A 22,979-nucleotide genomic window follows, 5' to 3' on the forward strand; every position below is an offset into this window, starting at 1 on the left:
TACAATGCTAACACAATCCTAACCCTACCCCAACCGCAAATGGATAAACTAGAATGTTTTTATTTCATAATTTTTATCTAAGGAGAAGGGGGATTTAATTTACTATTTTTTTTTATTTTGATCACTGTGATAGGGTCTATTACAGGGATCAAAAGGAACCAATAGGAAAAAATCCCTATTGTTGCTGGGTACCGGCCAGCAGACCTCGGTGGGCACACTGCGCATGCCATTTTTTTCCTGGAAGATGACGTGGAGGATGGAGCAGGAAGGTGTCATGATCCAGTGTTGGATCTGGCGGTATTAAAAGCACAAAGTGAACTTTTTTTTACTTTGTTTAAGTTCAAAGGTGTTTTGACTGTCCCCGGTGGTGGTTAGTGGTATTGCACCTTAGGTTAGGTTGCACTTAATTAGGAATCAGGTGTGGGGCTCTATAAATGAGTCTCAGGGTGTGTAATCACGGCTGGTGATATTTCTTGCTGAGTTGTTGGAGAGCCTGGTGGAAGGATGGAGCGGGATAGGAGTCCTGCGCAGTCAGCCAGAGAGAATGAGTGCCAGCTAATTGTGTCTGCAATAACGACTGGCATGGCTTGGTGGAGTCGCAGTTTATGGTGTCGGCGGGAAGTGCGGGCATGGCTTAGAGTGGCGACTAAGAAGAGAGTTGCACTCAGCATGCTCTACTTGGTTGCTGAGAACTGGACTCGAGCATGCTTGGATTCTTGGCAGAGGCTGGACTCATCTTGGGACTCTGTGTACTGGACTGCTGCAAGAGGTGATGGACTCTGCTCCCAGGCTGCACGATGGTGACTGATCCAGTTATGGTGATGGATCCAGGTGGAGGGGAAGATGCACGCAGGTGGTGGGCTCTGTTGCTAGGAGCGCACGCAACAGAGCAAAGCTAAGTGGTGTTCCCCCTGTATTGTCTCTTTCCTCATGTGTGTTGTTAGTGCAGTGGTGGGATTAGTCTCCGCACCGACCTATTCCCTAGTGAGGGTTTTAGGCTCAGGGCGAGCAAGGGCGTTAAGGTACGCGTGCGGCGACAGGTGCGGAGCCTGTTTAGGGAATGTGAGGAGTGTAGGGACACTGGCTCAGGGGAGTGCAGGAGGTCTCCATTTCCCCATTCCCTATCGCAGGGCCCACCATTGTTAAAGTTACCCAGGTTCCCCCCTTATTATTTAAATGCGCCTTACTGGAGGCGGTGTTTCCAGATATATGTATGCATGGCGTGTAATACCTAAATCCGCCAGGTGGAGGCGGCGTATCCACCTGCACGCTTTATTATTTAAATTCGCCCCACTGGAGGCGGTGTATCCAGGGTCACGTGTGTTATGGGTTCGCCTTGCGACATCATCTGCGACCAGACACACGTGACCATGACAGAGGGCCCGGGGAATAACGGAGGTATCTGAGGGGGCTCAAGGAACCCCATTTCTCTCTTCTCTGATATGTTAGATCATATTAGAGGAGAGAAAAATGAATTTTAAATCGGACCTTTTCTTTTTTTTTGTGATCGTCGTTATTTGGTGAATAATGGCTATCACGTGACAGGGGACCCAGGAGATTTTCCAACGCTGAGGGGTGGCATACCCTTATCCCTTATTTCTCAGCACCGTTAAAAGTGGCGCCGAAAAATAAGTACCCTTAACTGCCGGCGTTAAAAGGAGTATCGGCGGTTGGTAAGGGATTAAAGAAGAACCACAAAGCAGATCACTTCACCAAATGTATCAAATTAATCAGTCTTACAGCGCCATTACAGACAGCCATGTCTTTACTTTACATTACAAAATTGCTCTGAACAAGAACATTTGCTATATATATATATATATACATATATATATATATATATATATATATATACATATACATACATGCATACACACACACACATATATATATTTTTTTTAAAGAAGGTAAAGCGAGTCATTGATGGGCTATCCTTGTAGCCACGATGTGTTGTTTACTATTTTTCCCGCACTTGAAAAACCACGTCATCTGTGTTAATATAGACGAATGTGGCATGATACTCTAGAAAAACAACCGAAATATACATTTTAAAATAATTGCCTTTTTGTTTTCTAATCATGTGTTACCAAAAATCTAAAGATAAACTAGGAGTTAAATTAAGACAAATATTCGTCTTACTTTCCCACGGTCAAAATTCTGGATAATGGTCATATGAATATACTCTTTCCGTTGCCACTCTGTCTGCATTGGGTAGCTGAGAAATTCTCTGAGTGGACGATCAGACCATTCCAGTAACTCATCATACAGGAGAAGAGTATAGGCAGCCTCTGCATGGAATACAAGGTGAGAAATAGGTATTCAATTATTCCAGGTACATATGCAAGAAGTACTAACAACAATCCACTTACGCTCAAGGTTGGCTGCAGTCTATACATTTTGGAGCAGGCAGTAAAAATGGTAGAACTTGGTCAGTGTATATAACAAAAAAAATAGATGGGTCTGTGATTATCTGGACAAACTGGGGCAGGCTATTATAGCATTTTATAGTTCACTGTACATGTTGTAAATGTGATTGCATGAGTATATGAGTACGAGAAAAACAGACATCTGAATGAGTTTGATCAGAGTGTGGTCCGAGTGTCAAGTTTTTTTCGTACATGGAGAAAAAAAAATGTTTCTCAACCTTCTCCTTTCTGACCGTCTGTGAAAATCGGACTGCATTTGGATGTCATCGAAGTGCAGTCTGATTTTTCCACAGACCCATAAACTTGCATTGCCAATTTTGAGCTGACCATAGGATCAAAATTGGACATGTCTGTGATTTTCCATGGAGCACTTGGACAGGTGAATGGCTTCATAGACTGTCACAGCTACAAGTGAAAACTATGGAACGCACTCGTACGAGAACAATGGACGTCTGAATGAGGCCTTGGAGAATTAAATCTAGTTGAAAATAAAGAGCTAACTGAAATTCATCATTTTATGGCTACAGTAAGCACTAGAAGGCCGGTTTCACATTTGCGTTAAAGGCCTCAGCGTCGGCCTGCGCACGTCCGCCGCTAAGCCCCGCCCCCTCCGGTAGCTCCGCCTCCGGGCGCATGACGCTGCATGCGTCCCCTATCTTTATCACTGAGGACGCAGGCCGTGCGCAGTATGCGTTTTGGCGGCACCTGTGTCCTTTTGACGGTGCGCCAACCAGCGCCAAACGCAACCTGTTGCAATTTGGTTGCGCTCGGCGCACCGTCAAAAGGACGCAGGCGCCGCCAAACGCATACTGCGCACGGCCTGCGTCCTCAGTGATAAAGATAGGGGACACATGACGCATGCAGCCGGAGGCGTAGCTACCGGCGGAGGCGCGGCAGGGGGCGGGGCTTAGCGGCGGCCGTGCGCAGGCCGACGCTGCAGCCTTTAACGCAAATGTGAAACCGGCCTAACACTTTAAAAGCCACAATATTAGACTATTTACATATTAATTTCCTTTTATCTGGCAAATAAGGCAACACTCAATGGCTAAACATATACAGGGCTGTATTACCTGTAAAATTTTGTGCTTTCATATGAAGGTCATAAAGTTTGTGAATGTACCGTATATACATTTCTTCTTTATTCAGTTCTGTTTTATAAAAATTCTGTGAAGAGATAATACAAAGTTGTTATCACAAATAATTGGCAGCATTCTGTATTTTATTTTTTGGTACACACAGGTTGAAATATTTCCTTATTAAAGTGGTTATACATTTTTTTTTTAAATATTGTAATAAAGCAGGAGATGTAATACAATGGCATATTCACCTTGGCCTTTGTTAGCCTTGGTAAAAATGGAAAAATATAGTTGTTTTGTTTCTTGTATGACAATTCAAAAATGTGATATTCGATCAAATTATATGACCTTTCTCAAACATTGGATTAGAAGAGCTGAGAATGTTGACGCAAAGTGAGTACTGGCATGACCGGCTGGTGAGAGGTGATTATACCGCCACTCACTGAGCTGTTGTTCCACATTCTGATCAGTTCCTGTAATCCAATGTTTGAGAAAGGTAGTAAAATCGGACCAAAACATCTCATTTTTGGATTGTCACGCAATCAACAAAATTATATATTTAAATTTTACAAAGAGTCCCAAGCTTTTTTTTTTAATTTAAGGCGTAAGAAACTACTTGCAGTACCTCACACTGGGACTGGAGAGCCGCGTTCCTTTTACTGCTTTCCTGTTGGCCATCCTACTTTAATGATGTACTGTCTAATATTGAGTGAAAAAAATCTCATCTTTGAAGTCTGTTACCAAGGAGATGCGTGGTTCTACACAGGAGTGGCAGAAACAAAACCTTGAGGACAATTTAATAAAGACTATTTGCAAAGTTAAAGAGGACCTGTCACTAAGACAAAAGTGTCAAGTTATTACTTCTATTTTCTCCTGAAAATGGCCCATTTTACTTTATGTAGCACCATGTGGGGCCATTATACTGTATGGAGTAATACATGGGGCCCATTATACTCTATGGAGCAATATATGGGGCCTATTATACTGTATGGAGTACTATGGGGTCCATTATACTCTATGGAGCAATATATGTGGCCTGTTATACTGTATGAAACAATATATGGGGCCATAATATTGTGTGGAGCATCATATGGAGCCCATTATACTGTATGGAGCAATATATGGGGCCATTATACCGTGTGTAGCATCATATGGGGCCATTATACCGTGTGTAGCATTACATGGGGCCATTATACTGTATGGAGCACTACATGGTGTTCATTATACTGTATGGAGCAGTATATGTAGCCCCTTATACTGTATGGAGCACTATGTGGGACCAGTATACTGTATGGAGCAATATATGGGGCCAATTATACTGTAAGGAGCACTATATTGTGCCCATTATACTGTATGGAGCAATATATGGGTCGCATTATACTGTATGACGCACTATGTGTGGCCATTATACTGTGTGTAGCAATACCTGGGGCCCATTATACTGTATGGAGCAATATATGGGGGCCTATTATTCTGTATTCAGCAACATATGACAGGCGTTTTACTGGATGTAGCACTATGTAGGCCCATTATACTGTATGGAGCACTATATGGTGCCCATTATACTGTATGGAGCAATATATGGAGCCCAATATACTGTATGGAGCACTATATGGAGCCCAATATACTGTATGGAGCACTATGTGAGGCGATTATACTGTATGGAGCAATATATGAGGCACAATATACTGCATGGAGCACTATATGGTGGCCATTACACTGTATGGAGCAATAAATGGGCCCCATTATATTGTATGGAGTACTATATGGGGTCCATTATACTGTATAGAGCTTCATGTTGGGCAATTATACTTTATGGAACAATATAAGGGGCCCATTATATATATATATATATATATATATATATGGGGCCCTTTATATTGTGCAATATATTGGGGCCCTTTATACTGTATGGACACTATGTAGGGCCATTATACTGTATGGTGTAATATATGGAGCCCATTATATTGTATGGAGCAATATATGGGGCCCATTATACTGTATTTAGCAATATATGGAGCTCATTATACTGTATGGAGCACTGTGTGGGGCCCATTATACTGTATGGAGCAATATATGGGGCCATTATACTGTGTGGGTCAATGTATGGAGCAATGTATGGGGCCATTATACCGTATGGAGTATGGAGCACTAGATGGGGCCATTTACTCTATGGAGAACTATATGGGGCCATTATACTGTATGGAGCACTATATGGGGTCATTATACTGTATAGAGCACTATGTGGGGCCATAATACTCTGCGTAGCAATATATGGGGCCCATTATACTGTATGCATCAATATATGGGGGCCATTTTACTGTATATAGTACTATGCAGGGCCATTATACAGTATCGAGCACTATATGTGGCCCATTATACTGTATGGGGCAATATATGGGGTCCATTATTCTGTATGGAGCTCATTATTCCTTATGGAGCTCTATGTGGTGCCCATAATACTGTATGGAGGAATATATTGGGCTCATTATTCTGTATGGAGCAATATATGGGGCTCATTCTGTATGGAGCAATATATGCGGCTCATTATTCAGTATGGAGGACTATATGGGGCTCATTATTCTTTATGGAGCATTATATGGTGCCCATTATACTGTATGTGGAAATATATGAGGCCCATACTGTATGGAGTAATATATGAGGCCCATTTTACTGTATGGAGCAATATATGGGGCCCATTATACTGTAAGCAGACTTTTGAATCTCCATCAGTGCACGCACTGTGCACTAAGAGGATTCACCGGTTTCTGAGCTACTGTAGAATTTACAATAAATTATGATTCGTGGAAAGCTAAAGGGGCCCACCCCACCGAGACTCTTTTGATCGGGAACCATGAAAACCTGGAGTCGGCCTTGGTCTTTTTATTTAGCGCTCATTTTTATGGTCTTTACTAAGGAGACATTGCTCACAAGGCAATTATGGAGAGCAGCCTAAAGATATGACCCTAGGGAAACCTGAAAGGCACACTCCTTTGGCAATGGCCATTAAAACTGCAATAACCCCTTTACTCCCGGAGCTTTTCTCGATTTTTAGTTTTCGTTTTTCACTCCTTTTATTTCCAGAGCCATAACTTTTTTATTTTTCCGTCAATATGGCCATGTGATGGATTATTTTTTGCGGGATGAGTTGTACTTTTAAACGACACCATTGGTTTTACCATGTTGTGTGCTCGAAAACGGGAAAAAAATTCCAAGTGCGGTGAAATTGCAAAAAAAAAAGTGCAATCTCACACTTTTTTGCTAGGTTCACCAGATGATAAATCTAGCCTGCCATTAGGATTCTCTAGGTCATTACGAGTTCTTAGACACTTTTATCTAAGTGGTGAAAAAAAATTCCAAAGTTTGCTAGAAAAAAAAAAATTGTGCAATTTTCTGAGACCCGTAGCGTCTTCATTTTTCATGATCTGGGGTCGGGTGAGGGCTTATTTTTTGCATGCTGGGCTGACATTTTTAATGATACCACGTTTGTGCAAATACGTTCTTTTGATCGCCCGTTATTGCATTTTAATTTTGACTAATTAATATTTAAGAGTTTATAACAGTAGGTCATTTACTCCTTCCTACCATTGATCCCTTTCTACTCAATGTCAATACATCAGTCTATTTATTGACTTTTCTTTTTTTGCTATGGATCTTGATTAACCTATTGCTAAAATATTATTTTATAAGAATTGTTTAGTGTTTTGTTGCGGATAGTATAAGGTTACAAATTTTGTCATTTTTTTTTATCTGTAATTAAAAAGGAAAACGTTTTTCAATAAAGAATACAATGGCAGACTTCGTGAAACTGCCAACGTATGGACGGTGCATGGTATTCTGACCCGAACTTGACAGCCTCGTATATGCCTATGAAACTGTCGAGTTTCGATCAGGAAACCTACTACAGAGAGTATGTGCTTTGCATTCCGTGCTCAGACCAAGTTTCATGGTTGTATGCATGAATCCAAAGAGGGCTAATTTTTTCATATACGGTATATTTTTTTTAATTAAAAAAAAAAAAAATCACATTAACACCACACTGTGGAGACAAAAGGACTGTTAGTTACCGCTGGGATCCTATCCATTACTATGGTGAGGTCAACTTAACTAAGACTGTTTATGTTAAAGAGCTTGAAAGCGATTGGATACTGTTGTAGGAGACTTTAGAGAGTATTTGGGTCTATTGGAACACCTGCAATTTAGAAGAGAATAGAATTTTTAGGAAAAATTTACTAAACCTGGTGATTTCAAATATCAAAAGAATCGATGATCTCTATTAGCTATTAATGTAATTCATCACCACAGCAAAATGACTTATGTTACCCTTTTTTTGCTGCTGGAACTTAAAAATACATCAAGAAATAATAGAATTATTTTCATTATTCCATACCATTTATACTTAACAATATTTTTTCAGCCAGAAGAAGTGATGTTGGAACCCTCACCAATACTTACAATGAGGGCAAACAAAAGATGTTGCAAGAAAACTAGACTCGTGTCACATTTAAATCCCTATCTATTTACTGCCGTAATCTAAATTAATTTCTAATATGCTTGCATGAAAAGTTCCCCAATAGTGATGAGCGAACGTACTTGGATATGGTGTTATACGAACATGCTCGGGGGCTAACAGGGTGTCTTCGACGTGATCGAATAATATGTTTGAGTCCCCACGCCGCCTGCATGTCTCGCAACTTTTAGACAGCTGCAACTCATGCAGGGAATACCTAACAATCAGGCAATCCATGCATGTGTTGCGGCTGTCAAGACATGCAGGCATGGAAACGCGAACATATTAGTCGAGCATGCTCGTATAACCCCTTATCTGAGCACGTTCGCTCATCACTATTCCCTAACTTCACTAACAGTAATTGCATTTTTTCGCTACTTTCTGTGTGATGACACTTTGAGTATCCGAATGCATCATAGGATATGCAATCGGAGAGTCATGGTGGGGAAGAGGCTGTGGTGATTGCCGCAGCCCCAGCACCCTCCCTTAAACGAAGTGTCATCAGTTCCAGCATGTTGTGCACTGTGTGATGTGCACAATCACAGCGTGCCCTCTGTGTTGCCAGGTCAAATCTGTAGTAATAAACCAGCAACAGGGCAGAATGTATTCGTAGTGTGCGCTGTCACATACCCAGTGTTCAGAGACCAGTTCTGCTCCCCACAAGTGAAGTGACTGGTCTCTGAATGCTGGGTATCCTGACAACGCACACAGCTTAGTTGCAGGTTCATTACTACTTATCTGAGCCGACAACACAGACAGCGCTATGACTGCGCACATTGCACAATGACAGCACGCAGGGACTAGCGCTGAAACAAGCGTCACTGATGACCGTGACCTCTTCCACACCACCACTCCCCCCCCCGATGATGCTTTGTTTGAGTATCTCAGGATGCACTGGGATATTCAGATGAAGAATCATCACACAGAAAGTAGGGGAAAAAATGCAAAGGCAGTTAGATATTGTAGTTAGGGAATAGTAGGGAATTTTTTTTAATGCAAGCACATTAGAAATTAGTTTACGGTACTTTACAGAACTAAATAGATAGGGCTTTAGATTAAAATGTATTTCACCTTCAGACCACCCCATTAACTAAATAACTAAATCAACCAAATGGATCTACTATTACGTATGTGTAACAATTCTGTTATTGGGGAATTTGTCAGATAAATAGCGCCACGGATTTCTTGACTGATGACCAAGAGGTAAACTTTTTTTTTTAAGGCAGTATTTCAGATCTCCTCTCCTATCACACAAAATATGAAACAAGAAGAGTCAAAAAAAAAAAATCTATATCTGTATGTCTTATTTTACCATCTCATTCAGGTTCTAAAAATATGTTTAGTGTTGAAATTCGATCTTGTTTACATCTTTTATTACAAAAGAACTGATTAAAATGAAACTATATGACAGTTTATACAATCTGATTGCTTTTGAGCTGCAAGCCTTAAAGGACTAATGGTTAATGCATTGTAATTGCTAAATACAACAATTCTTGCCCTGATGTCAAGCCCCTCTGTGTGTACTATGACTGTTATAACTGCACCTCATTATTTTAGACAAGGTTCACATCTTATCTGTCTGCTTTTCCCCAGAGTCAGGGGTATAACAGCATATTAGAAATCTTTACTTTTCAATATTGCCCTCACAAGTAATTGCCTGGGTTACAAGGACGAAGCAGATGAGCGAAGCTATTCTGTTACCTGCAAGAAATGTTCATTTCACATCATTACACTCTGAATAGATTTGCTTTACTGCCACTGAGGCGGATTTAATGGGAAATTAAATAACGTGCAGAACGGAATGTGAGACATCTCCATTTAGACATTAAGGCAGGATGTGTCATAAAGCTCGATGAGTGTCTTACCAATAGACTAACGGTGCACCCAATCTTTTTTCCATCTACTTCTCCCATTTTCATGCAGTCTCTAAAATAAAAAAGTGAAACACTTGGCAAAAAGGCTTTAAGTTAATGGCTCAAAAAGGAAACAAAGCAGCTTTATGAATACATGGCATCAAATTAAATCCAGATTGCTGAAACAGCAGATCTCCTGAACTTTCAGTAATCTTCGATGTGTGGACTTAAAGAACTGAAACTGAAAGTCAGGGAGCTTCAAAAGACCATTACTGCTGATATAAGGTATCAAATCACATTTGGTCACATATTTGTGACTTCTTTGAGGGTTCTGTCAGAACTCCAAAAAGAGATTTGAAAATATTGTTTCCATCTTTGAAGTTGAAAGCAATAAGTAGCCTACTGTGCCATTATTCCTGGCTTCAAAGACTGATGTGAAGATGAAAAAAGGTCACCCACAGAAGAACAGAAAAATCCTCTGGTGGGCCCCTGGGCCAGAGTGGGCCACCACCCTCTTATATGAGCAGTACTTGGCACAATATAATAATACATTTTATTTCTATAGCGCCGACATATTCCGCAGCACTTTACATTTCAGAGGGGATTTGTACAGACAATAGACATTACAGCATAACAATAATCACATAGATAACAAATACCAAGAGGAATGAGGGCCCTGCTCGCAAGCTTACAATCTATGAGGGAAAAAAAAGGGAGACACGAAAGGTTGGTGGTAACAGTTGCCCTGATTGTATGGACCAGCCTTAATGTTAAGTGTGTATCAGTACAGACACAGAGGGCTAATGGATGCATAAAGCATGTGGGAAAATGATGCGGGGAACCTGGTTATGGTAAAACTTTTGGCTGTGCCACACAGGGATAGATTAGGTTAATATGTTGAGGCGATAGGCCAGTCTGAATAAATGCGTTTTCAGGGCACGCTTAAAATTGTGGGGATTGGGGACTAATAGTATTGACCTGGGAAGTGCATTCCAAAGAATTGGCGCAGCACGTGTAAAGTCTTGGAGATGGGAGTGGGAGGTTCTGATTATTGAGGATGCCAACCTCAGGTCATCAGCAGAACGGAGGGCGCGGGTAGGGTGGTATACTGAAACAAGGGAGGAGATGTAGGGTGGTGCTGAGCCATGGAGGGCTTTGTGGGTGAGGGTAATTAATTTATACTGAATTCTGGAGTGGATGGGTAGCTAGTGTAATGACTGGCACAAAGTAGAGGCATCGGTGTAACGATTGGTGAGGAATATGATCCTGGCTGCAGCATTCAAGACAGATTGGAGCAGGGAGAGTTTGGTAAGAGGGAGACCGATTAGAAGAGAGTTACAATAGTCGAGACGAGAATGAATAAGAGAAACAATAAGAGTTTTTGCAGACTTAAAAGTAAGAAAAGGTCGAATTCTAGAAATGTTTTTGAGGTGCAGATGACAAGAGCGAATGTGGGGGGGCAAAGGAAAGCTTGGAATCAAGTATGACCCCAAGACAGCGGGCATGTTGCTGGGGAGTAATAGTGGAGCCACACACAGAAATGGCAATGTCGGGTATAGGTACATTAGTAGAGGGAAGAAACACAAGGAGTTCAGTCTTTGACAGGTTCAGTTTCAGATATAGTGAGGACATGATGTTAGACACAGCGTTTAGACAATCGCCGGTGTTTTCTAGAAAGGCTGGCGTGATGTCAGGAGAAGAAGCATATAATTGGGTGTCATCAGCATAGAGATGGTACTGGAAACCAAATCTACTGATTGTTTGACCAATAGGGGCAGTGTACAAGAAGAGGAGGGGGCCTAGGACGGATCCTTGAGGAACCCCAACAGTAAGGGGAAGGTGAGAAGAGGAGAAGGAACCGGCAAAAGATACAGTAAAGGAACGGTCAAAGAGATAGGAGGAGAACCAGGAGAGAACGGTGTCCTTGAGGCCAATGGAACGGAGCATAGTGAGGAGGAGCTGATGATCCACAGTGTCGAATGCTGCAGAGAGATCCAAGAGAATTAGCATGGAGTAATGACCATTAGATTTAGCTGTTAGTAGATCATTAGAGACTTTAATGAGGGCAGTTTCAGTAGAGTGTAAGGAGCGGAAGCCGGATTGGAGAGGGTCGAGAAGAGAGTTATCCGAGAGATAGCGGATAAGACGGGAGTGGACCAGGCGTTCCAGGAGTTTAGAGATGAAGGGAAGATTAGAGACAGGTCTATAGTTAGCGGCACAGTTTTGGTCGAGGGATGGTTTTTTAAGTAGTGGATGTATGATGGCATGCTTAATTGAGGAGGGAAAGATACCAGAAGAGAGAGAGAGGTTAAATATTTTAGTTAGGTGAGTGGTGACAGCAGGTGAAAGGGACTGAAGGAGATGTGACGGAAATGGGTCACTGATGCAAGTGGTTGGGCGAGAAGATGCAAGGAGCCTGCTTACTTCTTCTTCTTTGACTGGTTCAAAATCAGAGAGTGAGCTAGATGCAGTGGGGGAGGGAGGACAGTGCATGGTATGATGTGATAGGGAGATAATTTCCTGTCGGATCTGGTCAATTTTTTCTTTGAAGTACCGTATATACTCGAGTATAAGCCGACCCGAGTATAAGCCGACCCCCCTAATTTTGCCACAAAAAAACTGGGAAAACTTATTGACTCGAGTATAAGCCTAGGGTGGGAAATGCTCCATAGATTATTCCCCCATATGGTGTCCCCAGAAGAAGCTCCATAGATTGTTCCCCCCATATGCTGCCCCCATTAGAAGCTCCATAGATTATTCCCCCATATGCTGCCCCCATTAGAAGCTCCATATTGTTCCCCCATATACTGCCCCCATAAGCAGCTCCAAGGATTATTCCCCCATATGCTGCCCCCATTAGAAGCTCCATATTGTTCCCCCATATACTGCCCCCATTAGAAGCTCCATAGATTATTCCCCCATATGCTGCCCCCATTAGAAGCTCCATATTGTTCCCCCACATACTGCCCCCATTAGAAGCTCCTTAAGATTATTCCCCCATGTGCTGCCGCTGCTGCAGCATGTAAAAATAAAAAAAATGACATACTCACCTCTCCGTCGCTGGGTGTCAGATACTCACCTGTCCTGCGTCCATGGCTGCTCACCGCTATCTGCCACGTCATCAGTCAGTGACGTTCAGACTGCAGGGGGCATGGCGCGCACTAATCACGTCACCACGCCCTCTGCTGTCTCAAGTCACTGACCGATGACAGACAGCAGCAAGCAGCCATGGACGCAGGACAGGTGAGTATCGCTATACTTACCCGTCCTGACGCTGTCGCTTGAGCCCCAAGCTTCTCCGCGCTCTCTCTTCCTGCTTTCAGCGGTCATGTGATACCGCTCATTAAAACTCACGAATATGCGCATATTCATGAGTTTTAATGAGCGGTACCACGTGACCGCTGAAGGCAGGAACAGAGAGCGCGGAGAAGCTGGGGGCTCAAGAGACAGCGTCAGGACGGGTAAGTATGACCTGACACCCCCGCCCCCTCTCCCCCTCCGACCCCCCCGGTGTATATGACTCGAATATAAGCCAAGAGGGGGACTTTCAGCCCAAAAAAAGGGGCTGAAAATCTCGGCTTATATTCGAGTATATACGGTAATTGGCCAGATCGTCAGCTCGGAGCTCCGTGGTTGGGGCCTGTACTCTTGGGTTGAGTAGAGAATGAAAAGTGTCAAAGAGACGTTTCGGGTTATTGGACAGTGAGGTGATGAGGGTGTTGAAATAGGTTTGTTTGGAGAGGTGAAGGGCAGTGTTGTATGTTCGAAGCATAAACTTATAATGGATGAAATCTTCGTGTAGATTGGATTTTCTCCACAGACTTTCGGCGCACTTGGAGCACCGCTGCAGGAAACGTGTTTGCAGGGTGTGCCAGGGTTGTCGCCGTCTGTGTTATGGTGTTCTATTTATAGCGGGTGCAAATTCATCCAGGGCACTTTGAAGTGTTTCATTGTAATGCTCCAGTGCAGAATCAGGACATGAGAGGGAGGAGATAGGGGCCAATGAAGACTGCAAGTTCTTCGTAAGTTTCTGGGTGTTAATGGCCTGTATGTTTCTATAAGTATGGAAAGTGGGGGTGACCTGAGCAGCCAGGCAGTTCTTGATAGAGAATGAAAGAAGATTGTGGTCAGAGAGCGGGAGAGGGGCGTTTGCGAAATCATCCACTGCACAAAGCCGAGTAAGCTGCAAAAGGACAAATGAAGAGGTTAGAGATAAAAGGTGAGTAGCAGATGGGGAGAGGGGAAGAGCAATGGGGATGTTGAAATCTCACATGATGAGGGTAGGGATGTCACAGGAGAGAAAATGTGGAAGCCAAGTGGCAAAATGATCCAGGAACTGATGGGAGGGGCCGGGAGGACGATACATCACCGCCACTCGCATGGCGAAGGGGTTGTAGAGTCTGATGGCATGGACCTCAAAAGAAGGGAAGACTAGTGAGGGTAGTTCAGGGATAACCTGAAAGGTACATTTTGGTGAAGGAAGCAGACCAACGCCTCCACCTGCTCTATTGTCTGATCTTGGGGTATGAGAGAAGTGTAGTCCACCATATGAAAGAGCAGCAGCAGCAGTAGTGTCTGACTCCTGGATCCAGGTTTCAGTAAGTGCCAGGAGGTTAAGAGAATTAGAAAGGAAAAAGTCATGAATGATGGAGAGTTTGTTACCCACTGAGCAAGAATTCCAAAGTGCACAATTAAGAGAGACAGATGGCATGCAGGGAATATTAATAAGATTAGAGGGGTTTCTGAGCGTAGCAGTTGGGGGGGGTTTCACTTTCTATAACATGGGTGACCAGGGTTGGGAGCAATGTCTCCTGCGACTAGGAGGAGAGAAAGAATGAGCAGATGGTTCAGTGATTTGTGGGAGCGTCTCTTATGTTGAATGGGGGGACTGACTGGATCTGTGCAATTTAACAATGTGAAAAGAGCATGAGTGCTATACATAGGAGAGGAAAGAAGTGAGGGGCCGATATGGATGGAGTGTAGAGAGTTAATGCCAGGGCGGTGGATGTGTGTGAATGCAGCGGCCAGGATATAAATTACACAAATGCATATGGAATATATTTGTTGTACTCCAAATGTACAGGGAGTAAATGTATATAAATGTCTTACCTGTCTCCTGCCCTGTCTAACTGCCATGTTATAACTGCCAGTACTTTGATAAACTTTACTTCGATAAAGTGTGCATAAATGCCCCCTGCATAAATGCTTTCCCCAAACTATGTCTGAATATATAGGAGGCTAAGGATTGTTTTTTTTTCTCTCTTCTCGTTAATCAATATACATGAATCACTATGTACAAACAAAGGCGGCATCTTATTCATGTAACAATCTACCTAGTTCATTGTTTTATACATTTGTGATTGAGGATAATGTCACATTTGCATGGAGTTGAAAAGTGGGGACCTGGAGTTGGTTACTGGTGGGCCCTTGGCACCCCAGTCTGACACTGAATGTAGCCCACAGTTTACTATTATGGAAGAAGCTTCAGACAAAATGCTGCAAAGATCGGAGTAGCAGGGGAATGGCGAGATGTAAGCAAGATTTCTTTACATTGAGTACATTGTATTCATTGGGGTGATCATACTGTGGGAGGGTATTGTACTGTGTGGGGGGCTGTGCTGGCTATTAGACTGTGTGGGGGACATATGGAGACCATTATACTATGTTGAGGGCTGTGTGGGGCAATTATACTGTAGTGAGGGCTGGTGGTCCCATTACACTGTGTGGGGGGCAATTATATTGTGTGGATGATGTTGGGAGCCATTATAGAATGTGAAGGGCTGTGTGGGGGGCCATTATACTTAGTGGAGAGGTGTGGGGGTCCATTAACCTGTGTGGAAGGTTGTGTGGGAGTCATTATACTGTGTGAAAGGCTGGGGGGAATAATTATGCTATATAAAGGGCTGTGTGATGGCCATTATACTGTGTAAAGGGCTGTGTTGGAGCCATTATACTGAATAAATTGCTGTGTGGGGGCATTATATTGTGTGGAGGGTTATGAGGGCCAATTATAGTTAGGGGGCCATTATACATTATACTGTGAGATGGACTGTCTGAGGGCCATTATACTATGTGAAAGGCTGTGTGTGGGCAATTATACTGTAAGGGAGCCATCATATTATGTGGGGGCCATCATAATGAGTAGGGATCTCAAGTTGTATGGAGTGCTGTGGGAGCCTCATGTTGTGTTTAACGACTGTGTGGGGGTCCTCATACCATGCTTGGGTCACTGAAGGTCTCAATGTGTGTGGAGGAACTGAGTGAGGCATACTTTGCAGGGGTGTACTGTGGAGGAATTCTCTGTGGGGGTATCATGCTCTGTTTGGGGGCTATTTTGTTGGCATAGCGGCAATAAAAGCCGTATGTAAGGCTGGTTTCACACTAGCGGTTTATTGCGCAGCGGATCGTGCGCTATTGGTCACACGCGCAATTGTCCCCTATCTTTAAAATAGCAGGCGCAGTGTCTAGCGATTGCACGCGTGCCTCAGAGTTTTCGTGCGCTGCGCATTTTTCAGGTGTGCGACCAGATGCGCCGGACGCTACATGTTGCATTTTTTGCTCCGCCCAACATGGTTAAAAAAATCACATGCGCGCACGCAATATGCAAAAAATAGCATTAGAGTCTATGGGGTCGCTGATGTGCGCACGTCAGTGCTTTGTGAGCGCGCGCGATTTCAAAGTAAACAATGTCTAGACACTTGTTTAATCCACCCCCTAAACAAGCAACATTGTTTTGGAGGAGTATACATACAGTCATATGTAAAAGTTTGGGCACCCCAATTAATGTTAACCTTTTTTCTTTATAACAATTTTGGTTTTTGCAACAGGTATTTCAGTTTCATATATCTAATAACTGATGGACTCAGTTATATTTCTGGATTCAAATGAGGTTTATTGTACTAACAGAAAATGTGCAATCTGCATTTAAACGAAATTTGACCGGTGCAAAAGTATGGGTACCCTTATCATTTTCTTGATTTGAACACTCCTAACTACTTTTTACTGACTTCCTGAAGCACTAAATTGGTTTTGTAACCTCATTGAGCTTTGAACTTCATAGCCAGGTGTATCAAATCATGATAAAAGGTATTTAAAGTGGCCACTTGCAAGTAGTTCTCCTATTTGATTCTCCTATGAAGAGTGGCATCATGGGCTCCTCAAAACAACTCTCAAATGATCTGAAAACAAAGATTATTCAACATAGCTTTTCAGGGGAAGGATACAAAAAGTTGTCTCAGAGATTTAACCTGTCAGTTTCCACTGTGAGGAACATAGTAAGGAAATGGAAGAACACAGGTACAGTTCTTGTTAAGCCAAGAAAAATATCAGAAAGGCAGAGAAGAAGAATGGTGAGAACAGTCAAGGACAATCCACAGACCACCTCCAAAGACCTGCATCATCATCTTGCTGCAGATGGTGTCACTGTGCATCGGTCAACAATACAGCGCACTTTGCACAAGGAGAAGCTGTATGGCAGAGTGATGCGAAAGAAGCCGTTTCTGCAAGCACGCCACAAACAGAGTCGCCTGAGGTATGCAAAAGCACATTTGGACAAGCCAGTTACATTTTGGAAGAAGGTCCTGTGAACTGATGAAACAAAGATTGAGTTGTTTGGTCATACAAAAAGGCGTTATGCATGCGCTGTATTGTTGACCAATGCACAGTGACACCATCTGCAGCAAGATGATGCTTCTTTTTCCAATGTGATTCTCATCAATTTCCAAGATTATAATTTTTTTTTTTTCTAGGTTCCACAACGGGATGAAGACATCTATCTCGACGAGCACCTGATATGCCTTGTCCAGGAACGTGTCCCGTTGTGGGACAGCCGTGACAAGCAGTACAAAGACATTGTGGTGACCCGGCAGCTATGGAATGAGGTGGCCGCAGCGTTGATGGAGGGCTGGGACAGCGCCTCTGCAGGTTCAAAAAAGGCATTTAGTAAGTATTTCCCTGCTGTTTGATGCCGCAATGACTCTTGTTCCTGAGGATACTTTTGTGTTTCAAGAAAGAATATATCTATCAGGGAACATAGCAGTGTCCTCAGGAACAACAGTGACTGCATTGTAGATTGTAATGCTGTACTGATCATGTTTTCACTCGTGATGCTGTTGATACTGGTGTGTTTCTTGCAAGATATAGTCTTGCTTCAAACACATCAGTGCTCTCTGGATCAACAGTGACTGCTTTGTGTATTGGACTGCTGTATTGATTCTGGTGTCATTCTTGCTTCTGAAGGTACTGGTGTGTTTTTTGCAAGATATATTCTTGCAGTAAACACCCCATGGTCCTCAGGATCAACAGTGACTGCTTTGTGTATTGGACTGCTGTATTGATTCTGGTGTCATTCTTGCTTCTGAAGGTACTGGTGTGTTTGTTGCAAGATATATTCTTGCAGTAAAGACACCAGTGTCCTCTGGATCACTAGTGACTGCTTTGTGTATTGGACTGCTGTATTGATTGTTTTCACTCTTGCTCCTGAAGGTACTGGTGTGTTTGTTGCAAGATAAATTCTTGCATCAAACACACCAGTGCTCTCTGGATCAAGTGACTGCTTTGTGTATTGGACTGCTGTATTGATCATGCTTTCACTCTTGATGCTGTTGATACTGGTGTGTTTCTTGCATGATATATTCTTGCAGCAAACACACCTGTGACCTCAGGATCAACAGTGAATGCATTGTGTATTGTAATGTATTGATCAAGCTTTCACTCTTGATGCTGTTGATACTGGTATGTTTCTTGCAAAATATATTCTTGCAGTAAACACACCTGTGACCTCAGGATCAACAGTGACTGCATTGTGTATTGAATTCTTTTGTGATGCCGCATTGAATGTTTGCCACGTTCACTCAGGTGTGTGAGATGACACAGATGTTGCCACCAGTGCATTGTATAACGTTTTTTCTTTGTTTTTTCTACAGTGAACAAAGTCCGCATACGTTGGCGCTCAATGAAGGACCACTTCAACACTGATGTTCGTGCTGAGGGACAGGTTCGCAGTGGTTCAGCGGCAAGGACCAGAACAAAGTATCGCTATCATCGCGAGTTGGCTTTCCTGAGACCGGTCCTTGCCACTAGAGCGTATTTTATTTTTATTATTTTTTTTAATAACCTGTACTTTTCTATTCCACAGCTGATGCTTCTAGTAAATGCATGATAGTAATGTTTCACTTTTCTTTCCACAGCACCTGGAGCAGCACCCTGCAACCTGTCCCTGAAGCGGTCCTTCATTGATCGACCTTGGACCCGTCCCAGCCATCTGACAGCCAGGAAGCAACTTGCAAGTCAGCAACAAGGACAGCTGGTGACCAGGAAGCTAGTCCATCAGGTGTTCCCCTGTCCCAGGTCTCTGCCACTGGTTATTTGGGCACTACCCGCCAGCGGCAGAGGGCCTCGGACAGGCCTGTCTTGCCCGAGTTCATGCACTTGAGCGAGGCCTTTCATGCCAGCCTCAAGTCGCTGTCCGACAGAGTGGAAAGCGGTTTTTCACTCATGGAACGCGGTTTTACCCACATGGAACACTGCTTCCACTCTGTCGACCAGCGCCTTGACCGTCTGGAGGCCGCCCTCAACAGACCAGCGCACCATTTCTTTAGTAAAATTGAACAGGGCATGGCGGAACACCTTAGTCCTGAGCAACAGCTGAATGTCTTACAGGCCTGCAACACTGCTTTCTTACAGGCTATGCAGCAGAATCAGTACGTGCAGCACTCATTGGTGTCATTCCCACCTGTGCCACCACTGACTCGCTTCACCACAGTACCGGCTTCTGCTGTATACCACAGCACGGCCACCTGCATTCCTAGCCAAGCCAGACACCAATACACCACACCAATGCAGAGTTCTGCTGCACACTCCACCCCCCGCCACCACCATGGCAAGCGTTGCTCCTGTCTGGAGTACCACTACCGCCACCGTTCCAACATCTTGGCGCACCGCCACCGCACAACCAGCTTGGGCCACCACCTATTCTCCTGGTCGGAGCACCGACACAACATCTCCGTCTAGGAGCACCACCACCACTCAGCATTAGCATGGGAGCACCGCCACCACTCCTCATGATTCCAGGAGCACCGCCACCACTCCTCATCATAGGAGCACCGCCACCACTTCGCCTCATAGGAGCACCGCCACCACTTCGCCTCATAGGAGCACCGCCACTACTCCTCATCATTGGAGCACCGCCACAACTTCGCCTTCTAGGAGCACCGCCAACACTCCTCATCATCGGAGTACCACCACCACTTCACCTCATAGGAGCACTGCCACCACTCCTCATCATAGGAGCACCGCCACCACTTCGCCTTCTAGGAGCACCGCCACCACTCACTTCTCCTCGTAGGAGCACCGCCACCACTAGAACAAGATGCATAGAGAACACTTCTCCTTCTAGGAGCACCGACACCACATATTCTCCTTCAAGGAGCACCGCCACCGCCCCCAGCGAGCAGCAGAGGGGTGACCCACATTCCCTCTTTTTCTCATCATGGATACGGTCCACCATCTCCAGGCGGGGAAGCAAAGTAAGGCGGTCACACGTAGTAGTCGGTTCAGGCAGGTGACTCCAGCCCCAAAGAAGACCAAAAAACAAAAGACTTTGTCAGTCCCCCCTCTCCTTCTAAATGTTTCTCAACCTGCCTACGTTTCCATCCCTGATCTCCCTACCCCCACTACTTTAGTCGCTCCTTCACCTAGAACCCCTTCCTCAACTTCCAGCCGTTCCTCGTCTCTCCACACCCCCAAAGTATCCCACTCTTCCCCCAAACGTCCTTCAAAATAATTAAATAAATGTGCAATTTTGCTTTTACAAAAAACTGTTTCATTAATGTGTCTTTCGCCGCCTACACACACTGCGCCGTACACAGCATTTTTGTCACCACATAGCTCCATTACTGCCACATGTTTCTTGTGTCATTCTTGGAGATACGTGTAGTCAAAAACACAAATCTATATGACTTGTATTTTCCACACCAGTCTCTTGAGTCAGCTAATATTACACATACTGAATAGAGGATGTTGTTGAGTGCAAGGTGTATCTGTTGTTACCTTGCCAGATATCATCAAAAGTTAATTGACTATGGTGTGTTTTTACCAACATCATTTAACTTTTTGTGATACAAGGCAAGGTGATTCTAGATATACCTTGTAATTAACCACATCCTCTATTCAGTGTGTGTTCGGAAACTGAGGAGATGCAGGGAAAATACACGCCATATGTACAATACCCTGCCCTTGTATCATAACTATCACACCTGGCCAGGTGAATACACATGAGTTTTAACCTGCAGTGTCGCTTCAGTCTGCATATATTTCTATCAGACTGTAGCGATGCTGCAGTTTACCTCTTATGTGTATTCTCCTAGCCATGTATGATAACCTTCTGAAGTCTGTATGCGTTACTTTTGGCGTCCTCACGTCAGCATGACACCAGGCCTGGGTATTGTATTAGTTGTATAAACTTTATTAGGTCTACTGTCTGCGTTCAAACTGAAGCCACAGTGATGCTACAACAAATATTTATAGTCACAGCGTTAGGTGTCATAAATAGTGAGGGATGCAACTGCAGTCCCAAATCACTATTGTTAACATCATGCCAGGTGACACAAAAATTATTTGTATTATCTCCACCGTCGCAGCAAACTCAACTCAAAGTGTAGAGATGATAAAGATCATACAACTTGTGAGTATGTATAGTCACCTGGTCAGGAGTACTAGTAAATTCATGATGCACAAGACACAGCATCATTAATTCACTGGTACACCAGTTGATTATTGTATTGAAGTGTAAGAAGACAGAGTGCACTCGGTACAGGTATCAACACAGGTTTTTATATTAACATACACACAAAAGAAAACTTGGTTTACACCATTTGATCTTGCCATTCCACCCGTCCCACATCTGAGTTGAAGTAGGCCGCAAATTGGTCCCTCATTTGGCCAACTTCAACGGATGACCTGAGACGGTGCTGAGTAAATTCAGGCAATGGGTTAGGAGCTGCATCATCGAGTTCAAAGTTCGGGTGCTCTCTAACCTTGACAACATTATGTAGAACCACACAGACTTTCAACACCTCATCCACTGTTTCCAGTTTCAGATTAATGGCTGTGCTGAGAATGCGCCATCTGGAGACAAGTATACCAAAGGCACGGCACACTCAACAGTTCTTCTGGCCCTGGTCAGCCTGTAATTAAAAATTCTTTTGGTGTGGTCCAAGTCCCGGCTGGAGAAGGGCTTGAGCAGGTTTTGGCACATCCACATCTGGAATGCCTCATCCCCAACCATTACAAAGGGCTGAGGCGGACCTTTGGTGTTGGGAAGAGGCCGTGGCCTGGGGAAATTGAACTGGTTGCCATACAACCTCCGGCCCATGTCAGAGTTGTTAAAAGCCTGGGAGTCATTCCCACGGCCAAATGCCCCAATATCCACTGCAATAAACATACAGTCTGCATCCGAAATGGCCAAGAGTACTGTAGTAAAGTACGTTTAATAGTTATAGTACTCAGAGCCTGTTCTTTTTGGTTTTATAATACGGATGTGTTTCCTGTCAACGGCACCCAAACAGTTAGGGAAATTGCAGACTGTCCAGAATCTTTCAGCAATTTCAAACCACTTTTCCACGGTGGGCAGGGGCATAAATTCGGGACAGAGAACGTCCCACAAAGCCCGGCAGGTGTCTGCAACTATTCCAGACAAGGTTGATATTCCAATATGGTACTGGAAGTGCAGTGAAGAGAGACTCTCGCCAGTAGCCAAGATCTGTGAAACCGAGAAACAAAAAAAATTAATATTTGTGTATATGGATTGTTTAGAACCACAAAAAATACATAAGAAAAAAACAAAGGCATACAAATATATATGCAGCCTTTTCTTTACTACATGGCATAAAAAAAAAAAACAGCCTTTGGTTAATTACATGGCAGAACAATAATTTTGCCAGCTTAGGAATAGTCCATGTGACAACAAAGAAAATTATGCAGGCATTGTTTTTGCAATACTACGTACCGCAATGTGACCAGGAGCCGTTCCTCGGAAGGAATCGCACGACGGAGCTGTGTGTCCTGTCTCCGGATGGCATCTTGGACACAACCAAGCAAATACCTGAAGGTTTGT

At 43.7% G+C, this 22,979-nt stretch overlaps 1 protein-coding gene across 5 annotated transcripts in view; it reads right to left on the reverse strand.

The window, feature by feature from the left end:
- The window catches only part of DOCK4 (dedicator of cytokinesis 4), a 505,372-nt gene that overhangs the window by 97,554 nt on the left and 384,839 nt on the right, over positions 1-22,979 (reverse strand). For all 5 annotated transcript variants that reach the window (XM_073573298.1, XM_073573297.1, XM_073573296.1 and 2 more), the window contains 3 exons: positions 9,878-9,938; positions 3,497-3,590; positions 2,140-2,288 (listed from right to left, as the gene is read on the reverse strand). In XM_073573298.1, the coding sequence (XP_073429399.1) occupies positions 2,140-2,288; positions 3,497-3,590; positions 9,878-9,938 (304 nt within the window). The remainder of the gene's footprint in view (positions 1-2,139; positions 2,289-3,496; positions 3,591-9,877; positions 9,939-22,979) is intronic.

The sequence above is a fragment of the Dendrobates tinctorius genome, unplaced genomic scaffold (assembly GCF_039654945.1).
Source record: "Dendrobates tinctorius isolate UK_male_01 unplaced genomic scaffold, ASM3965494v1 ptg000035l, whole genome shotgun sequence".
Taxonomy (NCBI): domain Eukaryota; kingdom Metazoa; phylum Chordata; class Amphibia; order Anura; family Dendrobatidae; genus Dendrobates; species Dendrobates tinctorius.